Here is a 12,038-nt window from a genome sequence, read left to right as displayed (position 1 = left end):
GTCCTGAGTTCTAGTTTGATTGCACTGTGGTCTGAGAGACAGTTTGTTATAATTTCTGTTCTTTTACATTTGCTGAGGAGTGCTTTACTTCCAATTATGTGGTCAATTTTGGAATAAGTGCGATGTGGCGCTGAGAAGAATGTGTATTCTCTTGATTTGGGGTGGAGAGTTCTGTAGATGTCTGTGAGGTCCGCTTGGTGCAGAGTTGAGTTTAATTCCTGTATATCCTTGTTAACTTTCTGTCTCGTTGATCTGTCTAATGTTGACAGTGGGGTGTTAAAGTCTCCCATTATTATTGTGTGGGAGTCTAAGTCTCTTTGTAAGTCTCTAAGGATTGCTTTATGAATCTGGGTGCTCCTGTATTGGGTGCATATATATTTAGGATAGTTAGCTCTTCCTGTTGAATTGATCCCTTTACCATTATGTAATGGACTTCTTTGTCTCTTTTGACCTTTGATGGTTTAAAGTCTGTTTTATCAGAGACTAGGATTGCAACCCCTGCTTTTTTTTTGTTCTCCATTTGCTTGGTAGATCTTCCTCCATCCCTTTATTTTGAGCCTATGTATGTCTCTGCATGTGAGATGGGTCTGCTTCAGGATGTTTTCTAATAAAAATGATCTATTAGCACAGAAGTAGCTATGTACCTTTTCTTATAAGACATACAAGTATAAAGCATATTGAGATGGGATGTGTGCTTCACAGATTCAGTTGTGTATGATCCACACGATGTGGAGAGAGCTGGATGATTAGAGCTTAGTTTTCTGTTGTCTTGGTATTCCATGGGCACCACTCCATAAGTGGATGATCATGAATGTATCCCAAGTGTCACTTTCCAATACTCTAGAAAAAGTTTTCCAACTCTAACTGGGGAAATTATCTTATATAGAAATATAATTTCCCATCAGTTTTAAAGCAGTGATCCACATAAAACATGATTTCTTAAATGTTATTGCAATTCAAGCCACCTGAAGAATTCTGCCTTTTCTGTACACATTTATATTGGCAGGACTGTACACATTTATATTGGCAGGACACACACTGAGTTCTGCGTCCTCAGTTTACAAATGATTAAACTAATACTTAGCTGGTTTTACAATGGTATGTATTTTATTTTTAAAACTGAAATAAACTGGATTGAAGTAAAGCTTGTATTTCCCAGAAATTATACGATAGAAGGGAATTTCATAATTATTTTGTTTTATATTTTGCAACATCTTTTAAATGTTATATATTTAATATTTTCTTTTAAAGCATTTCCAGTATCAAGGTATCTGTGTATATCTTATGACTTACATGAAATAGAACTACAGAAATAGGTATATGCCATTTATAAGCACACAGAAGACAAGAAATTATTTAGTGCTGTGTGCTTAATAATTAGTGGGACCTATGAAGCTTAGGGACTACTGGGACGTTAGATTAATATTTTCTGTTTTTTCTCCTGGGCACATCAAGGGAGCAAATCCAAATTTTCTTAATGTGTGAATAGAGAGAACTTTTTTACTAAATTGATTAATAATTCAGAAAAGATTAACCTTTGCTAATGCTACTCTATGGAATTTATATTTTAGATAATGAAACTTTTCCATAGGTTTCAGACCAATTACCTAACTAGGCTCAGAATACATAAATTTTCATGGCTTCTTAGCATTTCTGCCCTTCCTTAGTTAGCTATAAAACCACACTGCTCTAAATAGTTGTGAAAATTAGCCTTACACACTTGATTTTCAGATGATAAAATTGTAGGAATATGTTACTGGTCCCATTTTGCGTGTTATGTACCCCATATCTATACACTGTAGATTAAAAGTGATTGAAAGTAAATACCTGCATACCATAGGGAAATACTCCATGAATAGGTCTCTACTAAATTCTCTAGTGTAATTGTTACAATTAGGACCCCTACTTTGGAAAAATATCATTGCTTACTCAAGGTAGACATGAAAGCCTGGATTTCTATGGGGAATCATCTCTCAGGGTGAGGGTGGATACCTGTTTTCTAATTAAAATACTAAAAAAGAGTGACTCCCAATCTATTTGAATTGTGCTTATATTTTCCACCTTGATTTTACACGCCTAACATTGGAAAGAAACATTTTGGAATGTGGTCCAGCTAATAATTGATTACTCACTTAGGCTAGGGTTTTGTGGCATGATAATAAAACATATGTAAAATGAATTTTAGAGAATTCAGAGAACTAAAATTTCATCAGAGACCTACAACCAGCATTGTTAAATAGAGTCTGCTATTTCAATGGTAACTTTTCCTCTCTCATTTAGACAGGGATCCTTGAAGAAATCTTTCAGAGACTTGCGTTAGCTTCCCAAGCCATGTATATGAGGAACCACATAATAAAAAGAATAGCTAGCATTTCTATTAAGATCATTATGCATCAGAAAAATTTCCATGTTGGAGAAAATTCCATGTGCTGATGCATAGAATGTATATTCGGTGGTTGTTCAAGAAAATATTCTATATATATCTGTTAAGTCCACGTGTTCTAAGACATGGTTTAAATCCATTGTTTCTTTGTTGACTTTCTGTGTTGATGACCTGTCTAGTGCTATCAGTGGAGTACTGAAGTCCCCACTATTATTGTGTTGCTGTCTATCTCATTTCTTAGGTCTATTAGTAATTATTTTATGAATTTGGGAGCTTTAGTGTTAGGTGCATATATGTTTAGGATTGTGATATTTTCCCATTGGACAAGGCCTCTTATTATATAATGTTCCTCTTTGTATCTTTTAACTGCTGTTGCTTTAAAGTTGTTTTGTCTGATATAAGAATAGCTATTCTGGCTCACTTTTGGTGTCAGTTTGCATGAAATGCCTTTTTCCATCCCTTTACTTTATGTGAATCCTTATGTGTTAGGTGATTCTCCTGAAGACAGCAGATAGTTGATTGGTGAGTTCTTATCCATTCTGCAGTTCTGTATCTTTTAAGTGGAGCATTTAGCCCATTTACATTCAATGTTAGTATTGAGATGTGAGGTGCCATTTCATTCATTGTGCTATTTGTTTCCTATGTACCTTAATTTTTTTGTTTGATGTTTTTGCTTTTTAAATTGTATTTTCCTTTTATAGGTGCTATGTTATTTATGGTTTAAAGAGGTTCTGTTTTGATATGTTTCTAGGATTTGTTTCAAGATTTAGAGCTCCTTTTGGTAGTTCTCATAGTGGTGGTTTGGTAATGGCAAATTCTCTCAGCATTTGTTTGTCTGAAAAAGACTGTATCTTTCCTTCGTATATGATGCTTAGTTTTGCAGGATATAAAATTCTTGGCTGATAATTGTTTTGTTTGAGGAAGCTGAAGATAGGGCCCCTGTCCCTTCTAGCTTGTAGAAGGGTTTCTGCTGATAAATCTGCTGTTAATATGATAGGTTTTCCTTTATAGGTTACCTGGTGCTTTTGTCTCACAGTTCTTAAGATTTTTTCCTTCATCTTAACTTTAGATAACCTGATGGCATTGTGCCTAGGCAATGATCTTTTTGCAGTGAATTTCCCAGGTGTTCTTTGTGCTTCTTGTATTTGGATGTCTAGGTCTCTAGCAAGGCTGGGGAAGTTTTCCTCCATTATTCCCCCAAATATTTTTCCCAACTTTTAAATTTCTCTTCTTCCTCAGGAACACTGATTATTCTTAGGTTTGGTCATTGAACATAATCCCAAACTTCTTGGAGACTTTGTTCGTATTTTCTTATTCTTTTTTATTTGTCTTTGTTGGATTGGGTTAATTCGAAGACCTTGTCTTTGAGCTCTGAATTTCTTTCTTCTACTTGTTCAATTCTATTGCTGAGACTTTCTAGAGCATTTTGCATTTCTATAATTGTTTCAATGTTTCCTGGTCCAATGTTTCCTGAACTTTTGATTATTTTTTCTTTATGCTATCTATTTCCTTGAATATTTGTCCCCCCCGCCCCCCCTTCTTGTATCGTATTTTTTTTGGATTTCCTTGCATTGGGCTTCACTTTTCTCTGGTGCCTCCCTGATTAGGTTAATAATTAACCTCCTGATTCTTTTTCATGTAAATCAAGGATTTCTTCTTGGTTTGGATCCATTGCTGGTGAGCAGGTGTGATTTTTTTTTGCAGGGGGGGGTGTTAAAGAGCTTTGTTTTGTCAGATTGCCAGAGTTAGTTTTCTTGTTCCTTCTCATTTGGGTAGGCTCTGTCAGAGGGAAGGTCTAGGGCTGAAGGCTGTTGTTCAGATTCTTCTGTCCTATAGGGTGTTCTCTTGATGTAGTACTCTTCCCCCTTTTCCTAGGGATGTGGCTTCCTGAGAGCCAAGCTCTTCTGGGTCTAGCCATCCAGCAAGTCTACCAGGCTCCAGTCTGGTACTGGGGGTTGTGTGCACAGAGTCCTGTGATGTAAACCGTCTATGGGTCTCTCAGCCATGGATACCAGCACCTGTTCTGGTGGAGGTGGCAGGGGGTGAAATGGACTCTGTGAGAGTTCTTCACTTTGGTGGTTTAATGTTCTATTTTTGTGCCAGTTGGCCTCCTGCCAGGAGGTGGTGCTTTCCAGAGAGCATCAGCTGTGGTAGTATGGAGAAAACCGGCAGTGGGTGGGGCTCTAGACCTCCCATGAGAATATGCCCTTTGTCTTCAGCTACCAGGGTGGTTAGGGAAGGCCCATCAGGTGGCGACAGGGCTAGGCGTGTCTGAGCTCAGACTCTCCTTGGGTGGATCTTGCTGTGGCTGCTGTGGGGGATGGGAGTGGGGTTCTCAGGTCACTGGAGTTGTATACCTAGGAGAATTATGGCAGCCTCTGCTGAGTCATACAGGTTGTCAGGGAATTGGGGGGAAAGCCAGCAGTCACAGGCCTCACACAGCTCCCACACAATCTTGAAGGGCCAGTCTCACTCCCACTGTGCCCCCTCCTAACAGCAACGAGTCTGTTTCCAGGCAGTGGCTGAGCAGGGCTTGAGCACTTGCCTCAGGCTGGGAAAGAAAAGGGCTTTGGTTTTTCTCCCCACCTATAGAGTCTGCCTGCTGGGTTCACACTGTCCCCTGAGTTCTGGCCAGGAGGCTTCTTGCCCAGTTTAACTTGTTACAAAGTTCAGTTGGAGATTTTCTTCTCCCTGTGGCATTTTCCACACACCTCTGGCCGCCCCGCTGAAGGATCTCTGTGGTGCCAGGCAGGAATGCCCTGCTTGGGGACCCAGCAAGCTCCCAGAGCCTTTCCTGCTGCTTCCTCTACCCCTGTATTTCATTCAGTTCTCTAAATTGACTCAGCTCCAGGTAAGGTGGGAAACTTCTCCCACAAACTAGACCTTCAGTTTCCGCAGTGGGGGTGTGTGTTAGGGAGCAGAGGATCTCCCTTTCCCACTTCTTCAGTTTAGGCACTCATAATGTTTGGGGTGTCTCCTGGGTCCTGTAGGAGCAATCCACTTCCTCCAGAGGGTCTGTGGGTCCTCTCGGGATTCCTGGTTTGTTTTTGCAGTTGTTCTGGAGCTAAAATTCACAGTGCGAGCCTCTGCACACTGCTCTGTCCAAGTCAGAGCTGCAATATAGTCCTGCCTGCCATCTACCATGAAGATCCGCTCAGATTTTCTGTTTCTGTTAAAAAAAAAAAAAAAAAAAGTCATTGGGGCCAGGCTCGGTGACTCACGCCTGTAATCCCAGCACTTTGGGAGGCTGAGGTGGTTGGATCACGAGGTCAGGAGTTTGAGACCAGCCCAGCCAACATGGTGAAACCACCTCTCTACTAAAGATGCAAAAAATTAGCTGGGCGTGGTGGTGCACACCTGTAATCCCAGCTACTTGGGAGGCTGGGGCAGGAGAATCGCTTGAACCCAGGAGCCAGAGGTTGCAGTGAGGCAAGATCGTGCCACTGTACTCCAGCCTGGGCAACAGAGACACCATCTCAAAGAATGAATGAATGAATGAATGAATGAATGAATGAATGAATGAATCCATCCACCTATTTTTTTAAAAAAAGAAAAAAATAAAAATATATTAAAAAGGTCATTGGAATTTGATAGGGATTGTATCAAATCTGTAAATCACTTTAAGTAGTGTTCTGCTTCTAACAATATTAAGTCTTTCCATTTACGATCATGGGATGTTTTCTCATTTATTTATGTCTTTACTTTCAGCAGTGTTTTGTGTAGAAAGTCTTTTGTGCACAAGTCTTTTGCCTTTGTGGTTAAGTTTATTCCTCAGCATTTCATTCTTTTTGATGCAATTGTAAAGATAATTGTTTTTGTTTCCTTTTGGGATTGTTCATTGTTGTCTTTGCCCGTTTTTTACTTTTTTAATTTAATTTAATTTTTTGAAACAGAGTCTCACTCTGTCACCCAGGCAGGAGTGCAATGGCACTACCTCAGCTCACTGCAACCTCTGCCTCCTGGGTTCAAATGATTCTAATGCCTCAGCCTCCCAAGTAGCTGGGATTACAGGCATATACCACTATTCCCAGCTAATTTTGTACTCTTAGTAGAGACAGGGTTTCACCATGTTGGTCAGTCTGATCTTGAACTCCCGACCTCAAGTGATCCACTCTCCTCGGCCTCCCGAAGTGCTGGGATTACAGGCATGAGCCATCATGCCCAGCCATCTTTGCACGTTTCTGATTGGGTTGTCTTTTTATTGTTGAGTTGTAAAGGTGCTTTATATATTCTGGGTACAAGTCAAGCGATGTGATATAAAGATTCTTACATGGTATTTTTTCCTGTTGTGGAGATGGTAGTAACTAATAATTTGCAAAAAGGCTTAAATGCAATTAAGTTAATAATAGCTAAAATTAATTTCTCTGTGTTTCGGAAGTTGGGAATGCTTCTCTTAGAATATAATGCTCATACTACTGTTGTTAATGGGAGTAGACAGCAAAAGAAATTGCTCACAATGAAGAAATCAAAGCATGCTTTAAGATAAATATGGATCTTAACATAAATAGCATTTACTTTCACTATAACCAACATTCAGAATATGACTAAAAATGGCATCTGAGATAACAAAATAAAGGACAGCCAGCAAATGCACTAATAATAATGTCATTTAGGAGTCACTGATTAGTGATATAGCTATCTATATGACGGTTTTTTTACTTTAAACTTTTGAGCTCTTAATTTATACAAGATTATGGCAAGTTTTAAAAATCTATTTTTCAGGCTGGGCACAGTGGCTCACGCCTGTAATCACAGCACTTTGGGAGGCTGAGGTGGGAGATCACTTGAGGTCAGGAGTTCAAGACGAACCTGGTCAACATGGTGAAACCCTGTCTCTACCAAAAATACAAAAATTAGCCGGGCATGGTGGCAGTTGTCTGTAATCCCAGTCACTCAGGAGGCTGAGGCAGGAGAATTGCTTAAACCTGGGAGGTGGAGGTTGCAGTAAGCTGAGATCGCGCCACTGCACTCCAGCCTGTGCAATAGAGTGAGACTGTCTCAAAAAAATAAAAAATTATTTTTCAGGCTGGGCATGGTGGCTCCCACCTGTAACCCCAGTACTTTAGGAGGCCAAGAAGGGAGGATTGCTTGAGGCCAGGTGTTTGAGACTAGCCTGGGCAACATGGCAAAACACTCATCTCTACAAAAAAAAAATTTTTTTAATGTTTTTAAATTAGCTGGGTGTGGTGATGTGTCTGTAGTCCCAGCTACTCAGGAGACTGAGGCAGGAGGATCATTTGAGCCTAGAAATTTGAGGCTGCAGTGAGCCATAATCGTGCTACTGTACTCCAGCCCAGGCAACAGAGCAAGACCCTGTCTCAAAAAAAAAAAAGAAAAAGAAAAAAAAAGGTTTTCCAAATACTCAACAAAATTAAAAGTAGAAAATTAGAGACATGAAGGAAAATGGCTGATAGGCTGATGAAACATGATAAGGAATATGGAAGGGCAGGACAGAGAAACTGTAAGAGGGGCAGCTATGGGAGTTATTTGGTGTTGGGTAGGACAGCCCTGGCTGGCTCCGTTTTCTTGAGGACTTCATTGTAGTATAGCAGGAAGCAGTAATTTCTTGATGGATCAGCTTCATTGTTATGGATGTCAAAGACTAAATTGGATTTAAGAAGACATGAGTCTGCAATAACTCAAATTTCTCTAACGTTGTTTAAAAGAAAAATGTTTGGATGCTTACATTTAGAAACTCTCATGCAATAGAATCTTTCTTTGAATGACTAGGGCTTTGCTATAATTATTTTTCAGTAGTATTCCTAATGTTGAAAAGAAAAGGTTTTTTATTTCTATACTGTGAGTAAAGATACCGAATTAAAGTTGCAGTTTCATACATATCCTTTGTTTTTTTCCTTTGAAATTCAGAGAAAGGCAATATAATTTTGTATGTAAAGGATTTTGATTTCTTAATTTTAATTTTAGTATTTTATCTAAAAGAAAACCAAGATCCTGCTCTTTATTACTTTCCAATTGCCTTGAGAACTAAAATATTCTCACTTATTCTGTAGTTACAAAACAATGTCTACTTGTCAGGCATCTTTAGATCAGTGTCTCAACTTGCTTCTACATTTAAAATGAACCCTCCTTATCAGTAAACAAGCAGATCAACATATAATGTCTTCTATTAGACACTGTTTTATGGAATGTGGGGACATGTAGAACATATTAGCTGTGATTCCTGCCTTTTAATGATTTGTGAGGGAGGATGAGGTACTGTCTTTGATCATGTCCCATCATTTTAATTGCAACACGATGAGAACTCAGAACTGAGGTTTTCTTGACAGACTGGAATGTAAGGTTAACCTGACAAGTTGACATTTAATAAGTGCAATCATCAAGACATGCTCTAAGGCACTTTCAAAATCCAAACTGTACAAGGACGAAGATCTAGTTGACTTTAGAAGTAATATGATTTGTCAGTTGATGTGGTCCTAGCCTGGGAAATAGAAATAGAGACTTAATTGAGTGATTCTGCTCTAATGAGATCACCTTATCCACATATAATATCATTTGTGGATAGTGTTAAATCTTATTGGCAGACTACAGGAAGTGCATTGAACTCACCAAGACCATAGGTATACCAGAAACCATGTCACAGGATAATGTACAAAGAGACAGGAAATGTTTGACCCCAAAAACAAAGAAATAGCTAGGCACAGTGAAATCATACTCAAGTACCTAAGGAGCTGTTATTTGGGAGGAGGGATGATTTTATTTGTGGCAGAACCAGGGCCACTTGATGGCCCAGGTGATGGAGTAGCAGGGCATTTGTCTTTGGGTCCAGTGTATTGTAATATTGGCTTGGGTTGCCTTGAAAGATGCAGTAAGTTTCTTAAGATTGGAGGTATTTGGGGAAAGTATAGACTGTTACTTGTAAGATATTTTCTTCTTCTATATCTCATTTGTCTTTTTATTTTGAAAAATTTCTAACCTATGGGAAAGTTTCAAGAATAATACACACTTGTATGTCCTTCACTTACATTTGTCAAATATTGACATTTTGCCACATCTGGTTTAGACTTTTACATATTATTTTATGTTATTTATTTACTTTTAATTTTTTGTTGAGCTATTTGAGAATAATTTGCAGATATAGTGATGCTTTACCCCTAAATACTTCAGATCTGGCTGGGTGTGGTGGCTCACGCCTGTAATCTCAGCACTTTGGGAGGCCGAAGCAGGTGGATCACTTGAGGTCAGGAGTTCGAGACCAGCCTAGCCAACATGGCAAAACCTCATCTCTACTAAAAATACAAAAATTAGCCAGGCCAGGCATGGTGGCATGTGCCTGTAGTCCCAACTACTCGGGAAGCTAAGGCACGAGAATAGCTTGAACCCAGGAGTTGGAGGTGCAGTGAGCTGAGATCACACCACTTTACTCCAGCCTGGGTGATAGGGTGAAACTGACTCAAGAAAAAGAAAAAAAGAGTTTTAGATCTTTTAAGAACAAAACAAGGATTATTTTCTTACATAATCACAATAATCAATTTCAGGAAATTAACATTAATATTACATAATATACATTTTGTATACAAATTTAGCCAGTTGTCCAAATAATGTTCCTTGTAATTTTTTTCCTTCCATCTAGGATCTAATTCAGAATCCCATATTGTATTTAATCATCTCTTTAGTCTCTTTTTATCTGAAACAATTCTTCAGCCTTTGTTTTGTTTTCTTGATACTGCCATTTATTTTATTTTATTTTAATTAATTAATTTGTTTTACAGACAGAGTCTTGCCCTGTTGCCCAGGCTGGAGTACAGTGGTGCAGTGGTGTGATCATAGCTCACTGTAGCTTCGACCACCTGGGCTCAAGCAGTCCTTCTGCCTCTACCTCCCAAGTAGCTGGTACTACAAGTATGTGGCACCACACCTCGCTTATTTTATTTTATGTTATGTTATGTCAGGTTATTTTATGTCCTGTTATTTTATTTATTTTATTTTATTTCCTTTTATGAGACAGAGTTTCACTATGTTCCCCAGACTAGTCTTGAACTCCTGGCCTCAAGTGATTCGCACACCTTGGCCTCCCAAAGTGTTGAGATTACAGGCATGAACCACCACACCAAGCCAATACTGACATTTTTTAAGAGGAAAGCAATTGTGGAATTGTTTGTAGAATGTCCCTTGATTTTGGTTTTTCTCTCTTCATATGATTAGGTTCAGGATATGTATGTCTGGCAGGAATATTATGTAGGTGAAGTCATATCCCATACTAGTGTATCACATTAGGGAGCACATAATATCTGTTCTATTGGTGATGTGAGCTCTGATCACTTTGTGGTGTACTGTAAGGCATCTTTTCCCTTTGTAATGAATAAATGTGTAGGAAGAAAAGTTGAGACAATGTCAATATCCTGTTTACCAATAAACTTCTAGTCAGTAGTTTCAGCATTCATTGATAATATTTGTTCTAATTATGTTCAGGAACAGAGCAGGACCCAGGATGCAAGACCCTGGGCATCCCGGAGGCCTTCCACCGTCCCCAGGCCTTCCAAAGAGACGGCGGCAGGACCGCACAGTCTACAACTGGAAACAGCAGGAAGTGCTAGAAAATCACTTTAAGAAGGAGCCGTACCCAGGCTATGACACACGACAAAAGTTGGCGGAGATGCTCAACCTCGGGGAGTACCAAGTGCAGGTGTGGTTCAAGAATCGCCGGGCCAAACGCTCTAGGGAGCGGTTGTTCCAGCAGCAGCTCCAGCAGTTCCAGCAGCATCCTCAGCAGCAGCAGCCCCATCAGCAGCTCCAGCCCCAGCAACCCCAGCAGCCCCAGCAGCAGGTCCAGCCCCAGCAACCCCAGCAGCCCCAGCAGCAGGTCCAGCCCCAGCAACCCCAGCAGCCCCAGCAGCCCCAGCAGCAGGTCCAGCCCCAGCAACCCCAGCAGCTCCAGCAGCAGGTCCAGCCCCAGCAACCCCAGCAGCCCCAGCAGCCCACAGCAGTCCGCCCCAGCAACCCAGCAGCCAGCAGCAGTCCAGCCCAGACCCCAGCAGCCCCAGCGCAGGTCCAGGCCCAGCAACCCCAGCAGCCCCAGGCAGCCCCAGCAGCCCAGAAGCAGGTCAGCCCCAGAACCCCAGCAGCCCCAGCAGCAGGTCCACCCAGGGCACCCCAGCAGCAGGGTCCAGCCCAGCAGCCCCAGCAACCCCAGCAACCCAGCAGCCCAGCAGCCCAACATGCAGGTCCAGCCCCAGCAACCCCAGCAGCCCCACAGGCAGGTCCAGCAGCAGGTCCAGCCCCAGCAACCCCATCGCAGGTCCAGCCCCAGCAACCCCAGCGCCCCAGCAGCCCAGCAGGCCCCAGCAGCAGGTCCAGCCCCAGCAACCCCAGCAGCTCCAGCAGCAGCAGCCCCAACGGGAGCAGCAGTGACCCTGGCAGCAGCAGCAGCCCCAGGCAGGAGGCCAGAGCCCACAGAGCTCACACTGTTCCCCCTTTCCCTGAAGCCACGGCCTCTGCCCCCAGTCAGCCTGGCCCCTTGGGAATTCTCCCAGTGGTGGAACTCATGATCTTCAGCCTCCACCAGGCCTGAAGTATCTTTGGGTGCAGAGCCCAGGAGGGCGTTTGGCTGCCCTGGGTCTAGCCCCTGGCCCAATCCCAGCCCCATTCCAGGCCCACTCAAAAGCCAAGGCCCAATCCCAGGTCCAGGCTCCATCCT

At 41.6% G+C, this 12,038-nt stretch overlaps 1 protein-coding gene across 1 annotated transcript in view; it reads left to right on the top strand.

Annotated features, from left to right (window-relative positions):
• The window catches only part of LOC108544886 (FYVE, RhoGEF and PH domain-containing protein 5-like), a 111,314-nt gene extending 100,182 nt beyond the window's left edge, over nt 1-11,132 (top strand). The window contains 1 exon segment of the mRNA XM_017896297.1: nt 10,814-11,132. Coding sequence (XP_017751786.1) covers nt 10,814-10,951 — 138 coding nt within the window. The 3' untranslated portion in view covers nt 10,952-11,132.
• The last annotated feature ends 906 nt before the right edge of the window (nt 11,133-12,038 follow it).

Source organism: Rhinopithecus bieti, unplaced genomic scaffold, assembly GCF_001698545.2.
Source record: "Rhinopithecus bieti isolate Rb0 unplaced genomic scaffold, ASM169854v2 scaffold_26131, whole genome shotgun sequence".
Classification (NCBI taxonomy): Eukaryota; Metazoa; Chordata; class Mammalia; order Primates; family Cercopithecidae; genus Rhinopithecus; species Rhinopithecus bieti.
Note: the sequence above shows the minus strand (reverse complement) of the source record. Positions and strands in the feature narration are given on the sequence as shown.